The sequence below is a fragment of the Talpa occidentalis genome, unplaced genomic scaffold (genome assembly GCF_014898055.3).
Source record: "Talpa occidentalis isolate TD23 unplaced genomic scaffold, MPIMG_talOcc4v2.1 talOcc4.5, whole genome shotgun sequence".
Classification (NCBI taxonomy): domain Eukaryota; kingdom Metazoa; phylum Chordata; class Mammalia; order Eulipotyphla; family Talpidae; genus Talpa; species Talpa occidentalis.
The window spans coordinates 44,159,430-44,181,008 of record NW_023604861.1 but is presented as its reverse complement, the minus strand read 5'-3'; the positions used below and the strand labels follow the sequence as shown (position 1 = coordinate 44,181,008).

Genomic DNA, 21,579 nt, shown 5'->3' with positions numbered 1-21,579 from the left:
TCCAGGTACTTCCCTCAGTCTCTGTAAAGACAGGGAATTCTTGCCTGACTTCCTTGGGTGTTGTTCCTGCCAAGGGGTGAGTGGGGAGAAACAGAAACAAGTACTGGCATTCTGTGTATAAACTGAGGGGGCCTAGAAGTCATGACATACGATGTCTCACACGTGAATGAGGGCAATTCCATTCAGTGACAATGGAGTGATGTTTTCATAGGTGCAGGAAGAGTCTTCTCAACTTACACAGAGAGCAAACCTCTTGTAATGATTTAAAGAAATGAAAGAGGGCCTCCCTGGTGGTGCAGTGGTTGAGCGCTGGGTTGGGAAGCGGCCCACAGCCTCTGCGGCGCCAGTTCGATCCCCGGCTGCTCCCCGGCCACCGGAGGAGGGTCCCACATGGTGCGCAGACCTCTCCTGCCGCCCGCTGCTCCCCTCAGCAGTGTACCTCGGTCCTTCTGCCTGCTCTGCTCCCTGCTCTGGCTCTGGTGAATTCTCTCACCCTCCCGCATTTCTGACTGTACTCAGTGCTTGTATAAATAAATAAATAAATCTTTGGAAAAAAAAAAAAAAAAAGAAAAAGAAATGAAAGAAAGAGTCTGCACGTACCACCTCCATAAATTATTAGCATGGCAAAACATCCAGTTCTTCATGTTGTTGGAGGAAGAGAAGAGAAGCTTATTCAATACGACCCACCTCCAAGCCCTCTATCTATCTTAAGCAGAGCTGTGAATAGTTGCTGTGCTTCTGAGACATCAAGACAGTAGTATTTGTGTGTGACTCCAAAGTATTCTATGAAGATTCGGGGAAATCATTTCAGACAGAAATATTAACAGCCTCTTCCTATACTCATGGATATTCATGTTTCCCCTGGAAACAGGTCTGCCAGTTGCACAGAGGATTGTTGTTTCTATCAGGTGATAGTTTTGGATTAGAAAGATGTGATATTTCTAGCAGAGGAAATAAGATGACAAATTGCCCTAACTCCCATAGTTTTGCTAGACTGAGGAAAAAAAGGAGCCCACCCACATTATGTCCACACTTGGCAGTGGAAACCCAGAGGGAGGTAAGTTGCAGCTTGCACACTCTCCGGGAAACCTGCAGATGCATCCTGATGGTTTACAGAGGCCTGCAGGGCCTGCACTGCTTCCTCCCAGAAATCCTGGAGAGATTTCAGGTGTTATAGACAGTCTGGCAACAAGACAAGGTGAAGTCAGATAACTAAATCTGCCATGTAAAAACATTGAACTGTCAGGTTTTCATTTGGAGGCTGGTGTTTGTCAGCACAAGGTGAGGAGGGTGGAAACCTCACACAGGAACACTCCATTTGAACCTGGCAGGGAGGTAACCTGCATTTACCAGTCTCACACTGGCTTTTCTTGTCTCCCGACTTTCTGATTTTTCCAAGTGGTAACACAATTCTCCTAGGTATTTGAGCTCCAATTTTTTTTAATCATCTCTGAAAACTTGGAAAATAGAGCAATGTACATATATCAGAGACCAACTATCATCCAGAGTCCCAGGATGGTCACTGCTACTGTTTGATTAAATTTCCTCTTAGATGTGTATTGTTTGACATAGTTGAGACAATACTGGGTATAATTTAAAGATTGTATCTTACTTTTTTCCCCTACTCAGCTCATGTTATCATAAGCATTTTCCCATGTCACAAAAAATTCTTCATACAATGTGAAGGGAGAATGTATATTATTAGCAACTGAAATAAAAATTCCTTTTAGGGCAAAATTGGCTGTTTTAGAGAAAAAGCTCTGGGGATAGCATGGGGAAGAACTTTTCAGTTGCTCTAGGGAGCTAAGAGAGCGTGAGATAGGCTCCTAATTGGAACCCCCTTTATAGATCCTCCCAACAACAATAAACCACCATCAAGAAATGCTGGAGGGAGGCAGAAGCTGAGTTGAGGTAGCCCTGGACAGGGCATAGACAGAAAAATGCACTTGAAAGGAAGCAGTTGGTAGTCTACAAAATTAAAGGGAAAAAAATCGCATTTCATAAATGTTACAAAAGTGGAGAATCAGGGCATGTTAATTAGATATCTGAGAGACTAAGGAAAGGGCCTCTGAGGTCCCTGAGCTGATACCAGGTTCACGTTCTTAATGGTCTTTTTTTTTTTTTTTTTAAGAGGCACGTATTTTATTCATTCATTTATTTGTTTTTTGTTTGTTTGTTTTGTTTATACATGCACTGGGTACAGTCAGAAGTGCGGGAGGGTGAGAGGATTCACCAGAGCCAGAGCAGGGAGCAGAGCAGGCAGAAGGACCAAAGGACACTGCTGAGGGGAGCAGCGGGCGGCAGGAGAGGTCTGCGCGCCATGTGGGACCCTCCTCCGGTGGCCGGGGAGCAGCCGGGGATCGAACCGGCGCTGCAGAGGCTGCGGGCAGCTTCGCAACCCAGCGCTCAACCGCTGCGCCACCGGGTGGTTGCCTATTGTTCCATTAAATGGCAGAATCATTTAAATAACGCTTTGAACAGCTTTGTGCTTGGATTAATTCCTTGGACTTTAAGAGCACTGAAGTCAAATGATGTAAACATTTTATTTTCTTTTTGAAAAAAGCTGTATTATAGTTAGAAGCATTCAGAATGTCAACAAAATAGCTGCAACATTCCAGCCTCTCTCCCCCCGCACCCCCTCCACTCTCCCCCCAGTTACAGTGCTATTCAGTAAACAAAACAACAGTTTTTGTATAACCGGCATCAGAGACAACTGAATATGAAAAACTACCATCCCCATATATAACTAATTTGTGTTGTGCAGCCACAAGAACTTGCTTTAAATTTCTGTGCCAATTTACAACCCCCATACTGTACCAGGCAAGGTTAGTGGCTATTGAAGATACCACCAGGACAGGGTTCTCTAAAGACATACTCAGTAGTGTGTTAACTATAAAAAAGACACTGTATAGTATAAAAACTAATCTTTACACAGCCTTACATTTCACTTTTTTTCCTCTAAAAGGAGTGAGTTCCTTTATAGACAAGGATATACTCTGCACTAGAACCAACTTACCATCATCATCCTCTTCATCCTCCCCTTTAAAAAACAATGTTGTTGTTGGTTTTTTGTTTTTTTTTTTTTTTTTTGCTTCTCAGCTTTGACAACCCCTTTTCTTGGTTTTCCGTTAGCTCAGTATGTAGCAATACTCTTTTTGTAGTTTTCCTTCAGTTTAACAGCCTACTATTCACAAGGCTGCTTGTCATCTTGGTTATTCCACATCTCTCCCAGCTTCTTTGCAGTATCACCAATGGATAGACCGGGATGTTCTCCTTTGAATTTTTGGCATTGCTTAGAGCAAAACAAGAAAGAAGCCAGAGGAGGCCTCTCAGGTGATCTGGGATCCTTGAAATTCTTTTTTGTTATTCCCTCAGGGGGAAATATGAGTTTTCATTTCTCTTTCATAACCAGCCTTGCCCACCTTTGCCATGTCTGCAGATTTTCCCTTCTCTTTAGCAGACATGGTCATCTACCCCTCTGGACACTTCTTAGAAAACTTTCAGAAGTTGGCTGAAGTGGCTGGGTGCTTCTTCTTGTGCCCTCCCAGAAAGTGTGTACAAAAAAATGCGTATGATGACATTTTGCCTCTTGGCTTCTTCAGATCTCCGTTGCTTGTGTTAATTAGTTTTCCTCAGCGAGGCACAGAGTCGCTCAGTGCCAGGCTGGCTTGCACTTGCCCCAGGGCTTTCTCAATGGAGCTCAGTGTATTCAGTATAAGCATTTAATTAATTTATTAATTTTTAATGGTATAATTTGTTTTTCATGTTAGTTTACTTTTAAATAAAGTACTTTTTTTCCTACGTTGATGTTAATTTTTGAACAGTGTGTGATTTCTCCCTCAGGTGTGGTCACTAATGTTCTCCCACCACCAAAGCACCCACATTGTATCTTTATAGTCCCTTATGCGCTTCAGCCCCCTATCTTGTTTTCATCCCCCTTCTTCCTGCTCCCCTCCTGGATACCTCATATCCATGGTCAACTTTTAAGTTTTGTGTTTGTTTGACCTTTTGTTTTGTTTCTCTATATTCCAAATATAAGTGAAACCATCTGACAGCTATCGTTTTCTTCAGGTTTATTTTGCTTAGCATAATCCCTCCCAGGTCCATCCATGTTCCTACAAATGGTATGAATTTATCTTTTTTATGGCTGAGTAGTATTCCATTCTGGAATGTAACTCAGTTTTAATGGGCACAAGTACAGTGTTGAGGGCATCACATTTCCATGTCAGAATTCCCATGTGATGCTGTGTGACTGTCAAAAATTCTCATTTGATTCAGTATCTATGTCTAGAAGACAGGAAATTATATTTCTTCTTTGAACCAGCTTGTGTACATCCTGGAATGAGACATTAAATTCTAAACATATCAGGGGAAAAGGATAGACTGGTTCCATATATCAAAAGAACAGCTGAAGGAATAAGAAGGCTAACCTGAAAAACAGAAGACTCAGAAATGCTTGAGAAGTAGTTTCAAATGTCTTTGATGGAGGTGGTGTTCAAAATGTTCAACATGCTTTTATGGAATTGGCTTGAGCTAGAAATATATGAGAAGTACTCACCCAGTTAAATCATTACAATTTTGAGATTACCTAGCATATTTTATTTGTCAAAGTGTTTTCTCATCCACTATTAATGTTCCTGAACAACCTCATGAGGTCAGCATTACCACTTCTGTAAGATAAAGGGTTAGAAATAGAAGAGCTAATTGGCTTATTGACTACTGAATGTAATGCTTGGACCACCTTCCTACCTGTGAATTCAAGGATGGACATGAGACCCTAACCACTCAGCTGTCTTGCCTAGCAAGGTGGTACAGAGCTTGCTCTGACCTCCCCAACCACAGGGATGAAAAGACACAGAGACATAGAAAGTTCTCTCTTCACTTCTCTTCAGTTTCTGGGATAAATAAACAGTGGGGCATAGGCCCTTGATTACTGAGGTGCAGGAGAGAAGTTAGCGAACAGAGAATAGGAGGTCACTGATGTTAGGATCTAATAAAATGTCCCAGACCTGTTCCCAAAGACCCTGCGAAATAACAACCACAAAGTCACTTGTCATTTATTTGGACACTTCTTAATCAATCATGTCAATCTAGGGCAGACACAAAATAGGGAGAGAGAATCAAGGCAGAAGTTATGGGTGAGACAGGGTGGGGCCCCACCTTGCTCTTTTGCTATGCAATTTCTCCACACTTGGGCATCAAAGATAGTAATCTTGGGCCTCTAAATTAGGACAGACTGACCCCAGAAACAGGGACAGGTGGTCACTTTGCTATTCACTCTGAATCCCCACATGGGGTATTTTTAATAGTGTTCTCCATCTGTCCAACCTCAGGGGTTAATCCCTTCCTAATCTGAGCTGTAATAATTGGGTGATCAGAGAACATGCTAAAAAATCCAGGCCATAGTTTTGCTGTTCTTTTTGGCTAGACTTTTCTTTTATTAGAGCAGAGGCCAGCTGACCTAGAAATTTTCTGTTTGAGTTTGTCTTCTGTTAAATAAGCAGATGCTCCTGAAAGTGTGCATGTTTAGAAAGCACAGTTCTTCTTGAAAATAATTCAGTCACCGCTCCCCGAACATACAGGAATGGGAACTGTCTGGAGGAGACCACGTGATCATGCTTTTTGCTGCAAAGTGAAAAAAAAAATTAGAAAAGGAAAAAACCTCCTGGTTAGCTTGAACTAATGAGCTCACTGGTGTGTGTCTAGGAAACATCCTACAATGAACACATCTGCTATGATTTCTATCTTTTGGAAAAAGTAACCTTGTGGTGGATGGCAAATGAAACATGAAACCAGATCAGGGGCTTAACTTAAAACACACGGAAAAAAACCCTGTAGGTGGTAAGAATCTGGGGCAGAGGTAAGCCTGGCTATTTGGGGATTAATCATGGAGGAAAATAGATTTTTTTTTCCAAAGGGGAAAAAACTTAACACCCAGGCTACGAAGACCTGATCATATTGGCCTGCCACCTGGGAAGGAACAAAGATACTGGCTGTCCAGTGAGCAGGAGTTTCACATTTAAATAAGTAAGTCTCACATTTATGCGTGACCTGGTCGCCGTCAAAGGCCAGCATTACAGTTTGTTCATGAAGGCATCCAGCGCACAGTAGACATTCAATAAAGGCTAATCAACACTCAGCTAAGGCAACATGGAGGCACACCCTAGAATCCCCTGGAGGTAGCAACTGGAAGTCGGTGTACTTAATTTAGTAAATTTCAAACATTTACCAAATGTATTTACTTTAATGAAAAAATAGTCTCTCAGAAGGGGAAGGTTAAAGGGTTTGAAGGTAGCTGGGAGTGGGTAGTCAACATTGGAACAAGGAGGCCTTAGACCTAATACACTGGCTCCTGGGGGAGAAAGCATAAGGAAGGTGTGTCCATGGGGTATGAATAGATCAGGAAGGTCAGCTCTGATCTAGTCTCTCCTTTTAGCATAATAGTGTGGCCAGGACATGGCTATACCATATTGTCTGCTCTGCTTGTAGTCAGCTGTGGCCACATTACTAGTCATTGCCAGCAGAAAGTGGGAGGAAGTGATGTGCTTTGAGTCTGAGTCAACATTTCTTCCAGGATCTCTTTCCTTCCAACTGGCTAGATACAGATGGCAGCACAACCCTGGGGAAGACAGAAAGGCATGAAGCTTGGGATCCGAATGATCACTGGGAGAGACCACCCTGTTGACTTGAAAGCCTTTCTAGAACTGGCAGGTGAACAGGAACTAGGAAGGAGTCATTATATTTTGGGGTCTATTTGTTATAGAAGCTAGAACAATCCCAAGTAACAAATCAGAACACAGTGGATATAACACTCTATCCCTTGTAATGCAAAACAGCTCTTAGCTCTCAAACAGAAGTCATCAGCTTCTGATTGAGTTGATTGATCTGCTCAGCAGTGGCTCTGCTGGTGGTACCTATGACTGTCACAGCACAGAGAACCAGCTTTCTTACCCTTCTTCACTTCACAATCCTCATTCCTTTAAAGTTAGGGTCAATTTATGGGAAGTGGGTCCTGGGGCACTGTAGGGTAAGTGATTTTCAGGCTTTTCTGCCCTCCTGCCATTAGGCTTGCCCTGCCTGATGGAGCACCTGCATTTGTTACATTGTTATAGTTATGTTGTTTACTTCTGTGGGCCATGATTGCAGAATTGAGATTTTAGGCAGGAGAGAGAAGGGGTGAAAGAGCGCCAGATAACCCAGAGTGAAGACTTGGGGCTGGGGGCTTGGAGGCCTACTGGCACCCCTGCCTGCTGTGTACCTGGTTGCTGCACTACATGCAAAGCTCAATAAAAGCCTGAGAAAAGCTGCAGACTTGCACAGCAGTGAACGATGAGGCCGTCTCAGGATTGAGAGACTGCGCAGGGTGGCCAGGGATTCGGTTAAAGAAATGACAAACAGACACACTTCAAGAGTGAAAATCTGAGTGTAATTTAATTTGAGTTGGTGACCAGTATATATATATGTTTTCTAAAAGCATAGGAATGGCGAACATCAGTGAAGAAATCAGCTTGCTTATAGGTTTAGCTTATCATTGACAGAGCAGTGATTTACATCTGGACCCAGGCGCATTCTTAAGTAGTTAGGCTATTAATTTTTCTTTTTATTTTATGTGAATACTTTTTGTTTAAACTACTCACTACCACTAAATTACTATTAATTAGCACGGGTGAATTTTATTTTTCACAATGTAATATTTTTATCATTAAGATTAATACTAACAAGGCTAAGCATACAACAGAGAAATTATTAAGCTAACAGTTCTATTAATACACAGAGTTTAGTATCGTTTCATTTGAATCAGCCTAGTTATTAGATTTCGTATGTTCTTTTTTAATCGGCAAACCAATGACCTTTTTAGACAGAGAAAGAGAAAAGATTTTAGAGAGACAGTTGTATTAGAATAAAGTTTGTGGGCCTTGAGAAGGCCAGATAAGTTTCCATGCGGACAGCATTCCTGTAGTGGCTCCTGGTGGTCGTTATCTTTCAACAGGCTTCCGTCTTATCTATGTCTTCAGGGAGTTTGCTGTTCTCCCCCTGCGCGCTGGTTCCTTGCCCAGCGGGACCTAGGGATTCCTAGAGGTCACTGCAGAGGGAGGTGCAGCAGGTATGTCTTCAGGGGGTTTTGCTGTTCTCCCCCTGTGTGCTGGTTGCCCAGCCGGACCTAGGGACCGTGGAGCAAGCCATTAGCCCTAAGGGTCACTGCAGGGGGAGGTACAGCAGAGAAAGCCACCAAGGGCTCCAGGACTCCTCCTTTACCCTCCTCTGCTGGGATCATAGAAATCCTGCTCTGTGCCCTTCCTGCCACCACAGGCACCCTGATAATTGATGCTATGTGCAAAGTGGCCTGGTCATTTGTACACACCATGGGAATCTGCTGCACCTCAGGGAGGCGTAGAGGGGCCGTGTCTGACCATTACATGGGGCATGCTTAGGATTCGTTAGCTGCACAGGTGGGGCAGTGTCTGTCAGAGGAGGGCTGCAGTGTGGTAAGTGGAGGGTGGTGACATTCAGGAAACATTCAGGCTCATTGAACACAAACTATGAGAACAGGCATGTCTGTGTATGGTTTGTAGGGGGTTAGGGATGGGAGAAGTCTGAAATTAGACTACAATAGATAGGCAGATGCAGGGGAAAATACCTTTTGAATAATAAACTTTCCAAAATCTTTTAGGGTAAAGGTTTTTCAGGCTTTTCTGCCCTCCCACCATTAGGATTGCCCTGCCTGATGGGGCACCCACAGTTGTTATATTGTTGTAAACTGTTGTTTACTTCTGTGGGCCATGGGAGGAGTATTTAGAGATAGTCAGGGAGAGAAGCAGGAGAGAGAAGGGATGAAAGAAGCCCGAGAAGCCCAGAGTGAAGACTTGTTGGGGGCATGGAGGCCTCCTGGCCTCCTGCCCCCGTCCCCACCCCGCACCCCTGCCTGCCGTGTACCTGTCTGCCACACTACATGTAAAGCTCAATAAAAGCCTGAGAAACCCACCGAGGGCTCCAAGACTCACCTTTACCGGCCCGGTCTGCTCGGATCATAGATACCCTGCTCAGTGCTCATCCTGCCCCTATAATCCTTTGAAATCCATAGTTCCCCCCGCCCCCCAGGTTAACTCCAATGGGTGAGGATGAGCCAAACCTCCCCGTGTCCCATAAGCTTAAGGAACTGAGAGTGAAAAAGACCCTGCTGCTATCTTTCTGGAGTCCTTGTGTGTCTCCAGTGCTGTCATGGCAGGTAGGGGAGGTAACATTACAACATGGGGTAGGCGCAGAACCAAAGTGACATTGAAGGAACTTTCTCATGTCTCTAAGAGTGAAGCTGACGAAGCTGAGAAAGTAGCCCCTGGTCTCGCGCTTCTCAGTGCTGCTCTCAGTGGGTGCTGAGGCAGAGGGCAGCTTGCTCACATGGCCAAAAACCAGTGGGAGTGAGAAACTTGGGTAGAGGGTCTATCTTAGCTGCACAGGGGGTGAAAGTGGGGGTAGAGTGAGGGGGTAGAACATACTATCTGCTGAATGTGCTGCAGCATCTGATGCCCCCTCCAGTGGAAAAAAACATTCAAAATAGGGTTTCTCTAAGATGAAAGTATACCCAAGACGGGCAGGTGCTTGGGCTTTAGGTCATTTTTGTAGCCCCTTGCAGGCTCATTTTCTTGAATTCCTGTGCTTTGTCCCCTCCTTAACACCTGTGGACTCTCATCTTGGACTCTGCTTCTAGTTTGCACTCCTGCTAGGATTAGATGATCCTCACTGCTGAATTTGGCTGCTCCCTGTTGTGCATTCGGCCATGCTAACGCCCTGGCATTCTGTCCGCATGCCCTCTGCTATCTGCCCTGCTATCTGCCATTTTTTTCCCAGCTTCATTGCACCCACCTTGTTGCCAACAGCTTGAGAGACCTAACCAGACTCTGCAATCTGATGCAGAATATTTTCTAAGTAGCAGCTAAGTAGCAGACCAGGAGAAAAGAGAGTTAATTACTGGGAGGAGGACACTAAGTGGCTACCCTGTAATGTGCTTCTCAAACCACTCTGGCTTATATGCAAGAGATTGTGTCATTCCAAAAAGTATTTCTCTTATTCTGTCTTATCCATTATATGGAAACCCTGATATTCCTGTTAAATTCTCCCTGGATAATCCTGAGAGACTCCAGGGGCCTTATATATGTATGCGAAGATCTCATCTTCTTGGCCACCATCGTTTTCCTTCTTGTTTATTCTGCTTGGCAATGCTACTATCTCGTCAGTGCCGGCAACCCCAGAAGTGCCATGACCTTAAAAATCTGCCAAGGGTCTGCCTGCTGGAGCAGTCCACACCCACTTTGAACCCACCAACATGCATCCAAGGACATTAGTGTCCTGGTCAAGCACACTGATGATTGTGTTGAAGGAAGGATAAAGCCACCATTGCTGGCAATAATGCTTGTGGGTTGAATTGTGTCCTCCAAAAGATGCTGAAGTCATAACTTCGGGTACCTATAAATGTGAACTTATTTGAACATAAAGTCTTTGAAGATAAGACTAAAATTTGAATTAAGATGGACAAGGGTGGGCCCTTAACCCGATATGCCTAGTGCCCTTAAAAGAAAAGACACAGACAGCTATATGGGAGAGACAATCGTGTGAAAATGGAAGCAGTATTTGAATGAAGCCAAGGGATGCCAGTGATTGCCAACAGTAACCAGAAGCTAGGAGAGAGCCATGGAGAGTGCCCAAATGCCAGTGCTGCCAACTGCTGCACAGCATGTAGGCCTGGGATCCACTAGCATTAAAGAGAAGTGCTTATTTTCTTGTTGTTTGCTTTCTGTTGTTGATTACCTCCTTGCCCTAAGATGCAGGTACATCCTGGTGGGGAGGCGAGAGAGGGGAATGGAGGTGATATTTTATGAATGATGATCTCAATACACAACACCTCCCTCCAGAGCCAACATGGTAGTCTATCTCCTTTGAGATGAGCTCTTCCCCCGAGCAACCTCAATTGTTTACTAGGGATAATGGGAAAAAAGTTGTACTGGGCTTTTTACACTGCATGTTACTAATTAGAAATTATTTTTTCCTCTGCATAAGCATATACCCAGAACAGCTATTAAGCCATGGTGAAAGCTGATGTTCAAGGAAAACCAAGAAACAAAACCTGCAAAAGAGAGCATTAAAACTTCAATGCAGCTCGGGGCTTATTGTGCCCAGATCCCTCTAGTCCTCATCCGCCTGCCCTGGCCTGCAGCCTCAACTTCCCCAAGCAAGGGAATGCGATAAGTATTGACCTCTATGCCATATATGCTGCAAGGATACATGGGAGAGACATGTTTCTGTCCTGGTGACTGTGCACTTTACTTATGGTCTCAGCTTGTATGAGGCCCACGGCAAACCTCAGAGGGCAAGGTCTGACCTGTGATATATGGACAGAAATGATGCAGGGTGAGGGTCAAGGATTGCAAAACTGGAGTTCTTCCTGGTAGTCCTCATTACAAGGACTTGGTACTGGAGGACCTTTGAGTGTCTTCACTTATATAATAGACTTCTTTCTAAAGCTTCCCTTGGAGGAGAACCATAAGGTAGAGGGGTGAAGGGTGGAGACAGACAAGGAGCAGGGAACTGTCCTTTTCAATTGGATTCAACTCCTGAACAGGTTGTGAACCTGCTGGAGTTCACAACTGGAGATGGGAGGTGTTGGTTCCAGTTCAAATATCAATTTCAAAACTTCATTGATTAAGGATTATCCCTTAAAGATCCAGTTCCATCATAAACCTCCCATCTCATTCATTTCTAAACCTCTTTAATTCAAATCCCTTTAATGACCCAGGGTACCTCTAAGGCAAATGAATCCCATCTCATTCATTTCTAAACCTCTTTAATTCAAATCCCTTTAATGACCCAGGGTACCTCTAAGGCAAACCCTGGGACAAGCTGAATGACAAGGACTTGCCTGGGAAATTCCAGGGCAGGGCTACATACACCCCACACCCCAGCAGTTCTTCACCCAATCATTTCCACTTTAGATACTGGGTGGTTCAGTAAGAGGGTGATCCCCAGGAAAAGGGGGGGTTCCAGGTTCCCTACTCCACCCAAGGGAGGGTGGAGCTGAGCAGGGAGGCAAGAAGCTGGGGAGGGACAGAGGAGGTAGGAAGGATGGAGAGGAAGAAGGAGACCTTGAGGAAGCACAAGGAGCAGAGACACGTGAAGAAACTGCGCTTGCATCTCGGCCTTGGTCTGGTTGAAACAGATGTGGGTGAGAGACCATGGGGAGGTTAACAAAGACAGATTTTTGATTTTTCTCTTTTCCTTGGAGACTTGTCTATTTCTGACCCTTTTCTATGAGTCCTCATAGGAAGGTGCTTTATACTTGTGACAGGCTTTCGGGCCTTGCTTTGGGCCAACCCTGTTTGACGGGACATTTACCTAAGAGGGGATGGATAACCTCAGGTGCTGGATCTGGAAACTATAGTCATTATCTTTTCTTTGTTGTGGACTAATTGCATTAAAGTTCCTTTCCATTAAAGGTCTTGTATGTTTTGTCTTGATGTGATGAATGGCAGAACCTATTTAGATGGGCAGGTTTGAGGGTTCTGGGGTGCCCCTCTCCCTGCCCTGTCACAGTTCCCCTAAGAAAGACAATTCCATTGAGGAAGCTTAGGACAAACGCTGGGGCTAGGCTGGTTAGAAGACACCCTGCATAAAGAATTGATGATGTTGATGACAAGCTCTCAAATGATTCCTACTGTGTTTCTTTTTCTCTTGGTTTGATTATCCTCTTCCAGAGAGATGTGCTACCCAGAGAGAAGAGCCCTAACTGAACGACAAATGCTCCCTTGAGCCAAAAAAAGAGAAGCACACACATGTCTTCTTTTGCTGTTTACATTTGGGCAGCAGGCCATCATTTTGGAGCAGCTTTTTCCTGAAACATTTCCCCTAAGTTCCTTTCTCTGTTCTTTACTATTCCAATTTTCTATATACGCTCTCTAAATTAGGGCTGAGTGGGGCCGTGGCAGGAGAAGGGAGAAAGAATGAAAGAAGCAACTAGAACTAAACATGGGTGCACCTGGCAAAATTATCCTCATTGTCATGATTTTTTAAGGTTAAGAGTCACCATTTTGTGCAAATGCAATCCTTGCTTCCCCCAGGCTTGACTGTGAAAAGCCTTTCAAGGAGTGAGTTAATTTTTGCAAGACTTCAGAACATTGACCTTTGCCCCCAGCCTGCCACTGGGACTGCAACCATCCCCTCTCCTGCAGGTTCCTAGATCTTGGGAGAAGGGCTTTTTCTGGAAAGGTCTCTTGTAAGCTACAAACCTCACCTTTTTCCTTTTTCTGAGTCCCATAACAAGGGTCCTGGGTTGAAGAACATTTGAGGGTTCTGTTCATATAGCTGCTTCTAAAGCTCACCTTGCCTCCACGGTTCTGGGTTCCCTCACTTTCTTCTAATTCAGGGCCACTGGGTGGGCCTTGCCCCCAGAATGACTGCTTCATCTCTGTGTCATCTCTTTCTCTTTGAGTGTCTGTTTCCCAGGTATGATCTCCATCCTGAAGTCCTCAACAAATTTTTTGGAGGCTGGAGAGTCTCAAAGTAAATGAAACTCACAATGGGCTGGCCCTTATGGGTTCTAGAACTCCTGGTGGACTAGCAAGTCTACTTTCTTTCGACAAAGGCTCGGGGATGGAAAAAGGGAGATTTCTTTATAGGCTACTTCATTTCTCCCTGATTCCAGTCACAGACTCTTTTGGATTGACAATATCTGGGTTATAACCCATATATTGAAGTGAGTCCCAGGGCAAATTCAGGTTAATTAGCTTCAGGGACAATACAGACAGGGACTCAGGGAGAATTAAAGAGGCTTCTGAGATAAGGACACTAAATTACCTGAGGAGAGGTGCTAACCAAAACATATCCCAAGGAGAGGGAGAAAGCTGACCCTGGACTCCAGAAAGGCTAATGGGGGTAGTAAATTTTAGAAGACCTTGGATAGGGGAGATAAATTCTGAGATAGAAGGTGGGAAAATGGGCACATCAGCCTGGAGGTGTATGGCCACCAAGAGAAAGAACCAATCCCAAAGTAAGATGATGACATCTTAGGACAGAGGAAAAAGGTTTAAATATCCCCTGTACACAGGCCCATTTGGCATCTTATGTCCCCTTTGGCATTGCAGCCTTGGAGTCTTTGCTTTTGTTCTTTCTCCTCTAAAGAAACTTTTCTTTACTCTCTAAATAAAGATTTGCTTCTCTCTGCTTATTTATATGAGGGTTCGTCAACAAATTCCTTTTTACAGCTTCAGGGACAAGAACTTGTGGTGGTTTAAGAATTACTGGAGTGAAAAACAGCAACAGCAGCTGTAATCATGGTAACAGTGCACACTGGCTTCAGGAGCAATTGTATGGTGTGTGTGTGAAAGAAGGAAATATTTTCAATTGTCTCCAAAAGGTTGTGAAGAAATAACAAATTAGTTTCTCTTTACAGTTCTTCACACCGGTTGTGTCTCAGGACAATGAGGAGCCGGATTCATCTGGCAGTGGTCATGACGGCAAGTGGTCAGTCAGAATAGGCTAAAGCCGCTCTTTGGTCTTAGTTTTACAGTCTGCTGGGCAGTGGGGGGTGGGCGGGAGGTTGGGAGGTGAAGGATGTCTGCTTTTAGTGAGCAAGGGCTGATGGGATTCAAATGCTAGGAATGAAAACCTCTCCAGAATCTCAACTCACTGATGTTGTCAGTTTACAAAACATTGTTCTTGATCAAAATCAAAAAGGGAAGCATACAGCAAGTAACTCCCAGGCCTAAATTCAAACTGTATCATACTGTAGAAGTTGTCATGTCCAACCCATGTTATTAGTAAAACTCCATGTGGATTGGGGTGTCTGGGTGTAATGAGAGTAGCACTCAAAAAAAGTGAAGCTTAAGATGATTAGTGAAAAGATTGGCATATATATGGGAAATATATTATTAAAATATATCCATAAATAACAATAAACATGAATAATATATATTATTAGATAATATTAAAAATATATAAATTATGGGTTTTTTTCCTCCAGATTTCACCTTTTTTGCTAGTATACCCTCAAGCCAGGGTCATGAAACCAAGTGCTATGGTTCCGATACTAGCAGTCACCTTGGACGTTCAAGCACAGAAAAGAGCCTAGATTTGATTGCTCCCTGGGATGAGGTTTTATTTTCTCAGATTAAGTAGGTCAGAGTGGATGCAATGCCTGCCCTAGTGCACAGGGGCCCTGCCAGGCTCTTCCCTGCCCCACCAGGGAAAGGGCTGTAGGACAGCCCTGGTGGTGTGTTCTACTGCAGGGAAAAGGAGAAAGCTGACCCTGGACACCAAGGACACCTGTGGCATGGAGATACGATTCTTAAACAGTCCTTCACCTTCTGCTTGTCCATTGTGACCAAATGTGTCTAGGCGTGACTTCTGTGACAGCAGTCCCAGTATTCTAGAAGTCTGAGGTAAAGTTGGGGAGAGGAAGGATTAGGGTCAAAATAAGAGGGGGTGCAATTTCATGGGGAATATAACCAAAATGAAATACAATGTGCAAAAATGAAAAATGATGTAAGAATTATATAAAACATTCTAAAAAACTACCATTGCCCCAAAGGACCAATCAAGCTGCCCCCACCCCCAACCCTACCACTTGGTTGCAGAGTTGATAGTGGTATTTGACTGACAGCTGTTTTGTGGCGAGAATCAGAATGGAAGTGTAAGGACTGGGCATCCACTAGGAGTGTGTGCTTTACAAGGACAAGACACAGATGAGAACAGACATGCTGTGGGCCTGCTGGATTTGATACCCAAATGATATGGACGCACATGGAATGCATGAAGTTAAGGACAGGCGATAAGAGGAGGAATCATTTTGTGTCGGAATGAATTTACAGTCTGCCCATTTGGGGGGTGGGGGGACATTTTGCTATCCATGATTGGGCTTCTGGAAAAGCAAGTCGAGGAGGCATCTGAAGGTGGGTAAAACTGAATGGAATTTGAATTCCATAATTGCGACAGCAATTTCTGCAATCAGCTCAACGCTCTATTCCCTGCTCCTGCCACAACGCTCCCCCTCCCCCCAGGAAAAAAAAAAATCCCTGCAGCACAAAGCCAAGCTGGATCCGAAGTGGGTTAGGGTATTATATAAGCCCTTGGCGGGAGTGGAGATGGTCTTTTATGTGTGTGCCTTTTGCTGCGGCTGCGGTAGCAGCAGCCGCAGCAAGAGTAGCTCAGGTTGATTTAGAATACGGATGACAGTGGCCTGGCGCGAGCCCACGGCTGACGAAAGCTGCTTCTCCCGCTCGGTTTCCATGGAGACCAGCGAGCGCAGCGGCGGTGGCGAGGCTGTCAGCGAGCGCGGCGTCCGCGCGCCCGCGGGGGTCTGCAGGAGGAAGCCGGCGGCCGGGGCCGGGCCCATCGCGGCAGACATGGACTTGCATTGTGATTGTGCCGCCGAAACTCCGGCCGCGGAGCCGCCGTCGGGGAAGATTAATAAAGCTGCTTTCAAATTATTCAAGAAGAGGAAATCAGGTGGCACCATGCCCAGCATATTTGGGGTCAAAAACAAAGGGGAGGGGAAAGGCTCGGGTCCGACGGGCATGGTGAGGAGCAGGACCCACGACGGACTAGCCGAGGTGGTGGTGCTGGAGAGCAGCAAAAAGGAGGAGCCGCGCGGAGCGGGCGACAGTGGCGGTGTCGGGGGTGGCCTGAATGGGGGTCGGCCGAACCCCGGTCCCCCCAGAGCTGCCGTGACCGGCGTGGCCTCGCTGGCCAACAGCTCTGTGGCCAAGTCCCACAGCTTCTTCTCGCTTTTGAAGAAGAACGGCAGAGCCGAAAATGGCAAAGGAGATCAGGCAGATGCAAGCAAGGCTGGCGGCAAACAAAAGAGAGGGCTGAAAGGGCTCTTCAGCAGTATGCGCTGGCACAAGAAGGACAAGCGGGGCAAGGAGGAGGAAAAGGAGGAGCGCGCGGGGGGCCCGGGGAGCCTCATCCTGCCGGGGTCGCTCACCGCCAGCTTGGAGTGCGTCAAGGAGGAAACGCCCCGACCCTCGTGCGAGCCGGAGGACCCCAGTAAGGACCCCCAGCGAGACCCTGCAGGTGAGCTCGGAGCGGGGGAGCCGGTGCTGGCCTCCGCCGATAGCACAGAAGTGCGGAACTGCCTGGAGGCCCAGAGCCCCGGGTTCCCTAAAGCCAAAAGCGCCCGGGGAGAGGACGCCGCGGGGCACCTGCGCGCGGAGAAGCCCTGGGCACTCCCCGAGCTGGGTGCTGGGGAGGTCCAGACGGCGGAGGATGCTTCCAGGACAGGTGACGTTCCGATAAAGACTGTCCCCCTTGTGGACTCGGAATGTGGCAGTGGCCGAGCGTCTGCCGTCCCTGACCTTTCCTCTGTTGATCCACCCTCAGACCCGTCGGCTGATCGTATTTGTTTGATGTTTTCTGACGTGACTTCACTGAAAAGCTTTGACTCTCTTACAGGCTGTGGAGATATTATTGCAGACCAAGAGGAGGAGGCAGGTCCCAGCTGTGACAAGCATGCCCCCGGGCCGGGAAAGCCAGTTCTTTCTAAAAAGAACCCCACGGTGGTGGCCTACCAAGGAGGAGGGGAGGAGATGGCCAGCCCGGATGAGGTGGATGACACCTATCTCCAGGAATTCTGGGACATGCTTTCCCAGACCGAAGACCAAGGACAAAGGCCCCAAGAGGGAGAGGGTAAGGCAGCGGCAGCTCTGGAAACTAAGGTGGTACCTGAGACCTCCAAAGACGCCAGGTGTGCCGAAGCAGCAAAAGACAAATCCTCGGCCAAGCGCAGGAGGCTTAACCGTGTTCCCATGGAGCTCCAGGCGAAGGAGGAGCCCAAGCACCCAGAGGAGCAGCAGGAAGGGGTCCCCAACAGTGACGAGGGTTACTGGGATTCCACCACTCCAGGCCCAGAGGAGGAGGGCACGAGCACCAGCAAAAAGACCTCCATCCCCCGGGATAGCTGCAGTGGCGATGCGCTCTACGATCTCTACGCTGATTCTGATGCATGCCCAGCAGCCCCTCCAGCCCCCGAGGAGACGTCCTGCTTGTCCAGGTTAAAGCCCGTGTCTCCAGTCACCATTACCTGTCCTCTGCGAACCCCAGGCAGTTTGCTGAAGGACTCTAAAATTCCTATAAGTATCAAACACCTTGCAAACCTCCCAGCTAGCCATCCTGTAGCAGCCCAGCAACCAGCCAGGAGTGAGATGCCCAGAACAAAAATCCCTGTTTCCAAAGTGCTGGTTCGACGGGTGAGCAACCGGGGCTTGGCTGGGACCACCCTTAGGGCAGCGGCTTGCCACGACAGTGCCAAAAAGTTGTGAGGTCTCTGAGGCCAAGGTGAATGGAATACAACTTTCCCTGGAAACCACTAAAATCAGTTATGCTCCCTCTAAAGTCAGGCTTTTAGAGCCTGGACTGAGGTGCCAGCAGGGGCAGGGTACAGGAAACGGGGATGCTACACCCGGGATTCGCCTCCCAAGATAAGTCCCTGAGAATTATTTTCAAGCACTTTTTTTTACCTTTTGAAAATCTGTTTTCTTTTTTCTTTAATGCACTGAACACTCGGAAGACACCTTCACTTGCCTTTGCAGAAAACAGAACCTAACCAAACAGAAGTAAGCATCTTGCTGTGATATTTGGTTGTGCCAGGGTCCAGAGGCCTGGAGGAACCCCCGTGAGAACCAGAGGAATCCTGTTCTACTGACACTTTCCTTCCTTCCTTCTTTTACTTTTTCTTTCCAGGAAAAAAAAAAAAAAAGACCCTATGCTGTATCACTGTTTGGAAAACACCTACAAAGCAGAAAGAGCCAGGTATTTACCTGATGGTAAGAAGGGATCACTGATTGGCAGAATACTTGCCTACTTTTACTTGTTAAGTATGCAAATAGGTAAATATCTACCACCAGGACAATACAGGAGAATTTTTGCTTTGGTTGGTTTACATCATTTGCTTGGGAATAAATACAAAGCTCAGCAGAGCAGGTTTTTTCTTTTTCTTTTCCCATCCAGTGCAGAAATCAGGATCAGGGCAAGATTTCACAGAAGGCCAACTGTGTCTGTACTGTGTCTGTACACAGTATTTTAGCATTTATAAACTGAAACCTTTTCTTGTGTAGATAATGCATAATTTACAGTTTATCTATCCAGCTGTTAACATTTTATAATCTGTCAGTAACTTCAAGTTTAAAATCTGGTTTTATAACTAGATACGATGATTGTCCCCAAACCATTGGTGTTCTTTTATGCACTGCAACGGAAGTAATTCTGTTTTTATTTTATATGGGTTCTCTGGTTCTCAGTGCAAAAAAAAAAAAAAAATCTATTGTGTTGATGTCGCAGAGGAATGGTTCGGCCTTGTCTTAGGTAAGAATCTATTTGCTTCATACCCCAAACCCTGATTTATAGAGGTTTTACCTTGGTTACAAAAATTTTGGATTCAGTCATTCCTCATTCCAAAATGAGGAACACATAAATAAACAGAAAAATATAGTTTTTCATGTCATTTGACTTTTGTTTTATAGACTTATGACTGAGATGAGTATGTTCAGAATATGACACTGGCAAGCCTATGTATCATAAACCCTTTATGCCAAGTTTTTTTAATGAGATTTTTTAATATGTATGTTATCTATTATCTTAGGTGAAAATTTATTTCAGATTATTACACAGAAAGGGTAATCATAAGCCTAGATAGTTTGAATGACACATGGAAGCAGTTTCTACAAAGCTATTAGCATCTAATGGTTATATAATATCCTTTTTGAAATGCACTACAGTGTATTTGATCACAAGACCATAGCTTTTACCAGAGGTGATTCATGGTATCAGGAAGAGTAAACATTTTCAAGTAAAGCTACACATATGTAAATGATGTAAACACTTCTATAAAACTCACCTTCCAGAGAGATTGCTTAAGTAATGAACTGATATTACATGCTTTTAAAGTTTGTTTTCTATTTTATAAAGGAAAGACTAAGGCATGTTAAGTATATGAGAAACCGTGTTAATAATACAAAGGAAGTAACAAAAAAAATGGACATCAAAGAAAAACAAGTTTGAGGCAGTAGCACAAAGCAGGTTGTTTCACATTTTCAATTTGCAATGACTCAATTAGAAAAGGTGGTAGAGATTCTTTTTATTAGAGTACTGGCCTTTATTGCATATGTCAGATCCTTAACGTTATTTCAAAATAATGTTTTAATATTTAATCTTTTTATATGTATAAATGTCTGAGATCCTATACTCAGAGATTGCCTTAAGCACTCTGAATACACCACCAGGATTCATAAAGCAACTCACACACGTGCTCATGCACTCAACTGTGCACAAACTAACAAAGGCGTCTACTGTAAACTAAATGTATTTTAGAAATTATTTCTGTCTCCAGAAAGAGATTTAAATTTGATTTAATACTGATAGTACTATTTACACTCAAAGTATATTCACTTCTCACTAGGGAATGGAAAGAACTTATTTTTTTTCCTACATGTACAACAAAGGATCTTTATTTTCTTCTTGTGCATTTTTCTTGCAAGGGTTATATTCTCCTCTGCATGAATTCATGACAAAGTTATATTTGTTCAATTGTACAGGAAAATTAAGAATACCTGACTTACCTATGAGAATATTGTAATAGTAAAGGGAATCTAATTATCTATTTTGTAAGCAATGGAACAAACTAATTTTGCTTTCATAGTTTGGAAACTTATTTCTGCGTTTTTACTACTATGTTATGTCTTCTTTTTATAAGTAAAGGAAAATGTCAGCAAAGTTTACCTTAATTTCCCCTTGTCTGTCATTTAACCAGTGATATAATATTTTAAAAATTTTAAGTATTTTTCCATATACTTTTCTTGTTTTTTGCTCTAATCTTTAAGAATTCCACCCACACCAGTCAAGTGAAGGATTTAGACAATGAATTAAAAGGCCTCAATCATTTGATGAAGATTCAGGGCCAGGGCAGGCAGAGTGTGTCTTAACCTTTTTAACCATACATCATATATGCTTTTTTTTTTTTTTTTTTTTTTTTTTGCCAAGGGTTTCTTTCATTCATATTCATGGAGATTGCTTTTTATAATTTTAATAGGTTACTTTAATAGGTTTACTGATTTGGCCATATTTGCTCTTTTTTTTAAGGAAAGGATTGGCTATGACTTGACACCTTTCCTGTCCGTATATGGTTGAAATGCTTGGTTGATTAAATCCCTTTAGTCAAAGAGCTGGCCAAATTAGAGGAGAAAAAATCAAATCAATTGTTGGCCCTGAATTTATCAGCCATTTTAATAGCTCTGCACAAAGACAGCCTGACTTTAATATCTATATTATAGAGACAATATTACTTGAACCACTCTGCTTTAGTACTAATGGCAAATGATGCTTTTATTCTTCCATTAGCACAACCACAAGAGGAAATAGATTTTTATTATTTCACCTAATAACAACAGTGGAATATAAAACATTGTGGACTTCCTTAAAATATAAGTTACACAAATTATCTGCCTATTTAAATAATAAAGTATTTAATATATATAAGAATGATGACTTACTACTGAGTTTAAGGATTTTCTCATTAATGTCAGAAGTAGCTTTTAAATATTT

General features: G+C 44.2%; 1 protein-coding gene and 1 pseudogene across 3 annotated transcripts; one reads left to right on the top strand and one right to left on the bottom strand.

Moving 5' to 3' along the window:
• Positions 1-1,021: 1,021 nt before the first annotated feature.
• On the bottom strand, positions 1,022-3,974 carry LOC119258513 (high mobility group protein B1-like; annotated as a pseudogene).
• Positions 3,975-16,271: 12,297 nt separating this feature from the next.
• Positions 16,272-20,703, top strand: AMER2 (APC membrane recruitment protein 2). 3 transcript variants are annotated; one of them, XM_054701577.1, is made up of 3 exons: positions 16,369-17,058; positions 17,437-18,230; positions 18,551-20,703. In XM_054701577.1, exons 1-3 carry the CDS (start codon positions 16,389-16,391, stop codon positions 18,584-18,586), a joined length of 1,500 nt encoding a protein of 499 aa, XP_054557552.1. In that variant the 5' UTR covers positions 16,369-16,388; the 3' UTR covers positions 18,587-20,703. The 3 variants fall into 3 exon arrangements, with proteins under 3 accessions (XP_037384539.1, XP_037384538.1, XP_054557552.1); XM_037528642.2 differs by having other exon boundaries at positions 16,272-17,058; positions 17,437-18,591; XM_037528641.2 differs by having other exon boundaries at positions 16,272-18,591.
• The last annotated feature ends 876 nt before the right edge of the window (positions 20,704-21,579 follow it).

Bases quoted from the DNA above. Each gene is read 5' to 3' on its own strand.
- AMER2 (XM_037528641.2), top strand. From the start codon at position 16,272: ATGGAGACCAGCGAGCGCAGCGGCGGTGGCGAGGCTGTCAGCGAGCGC.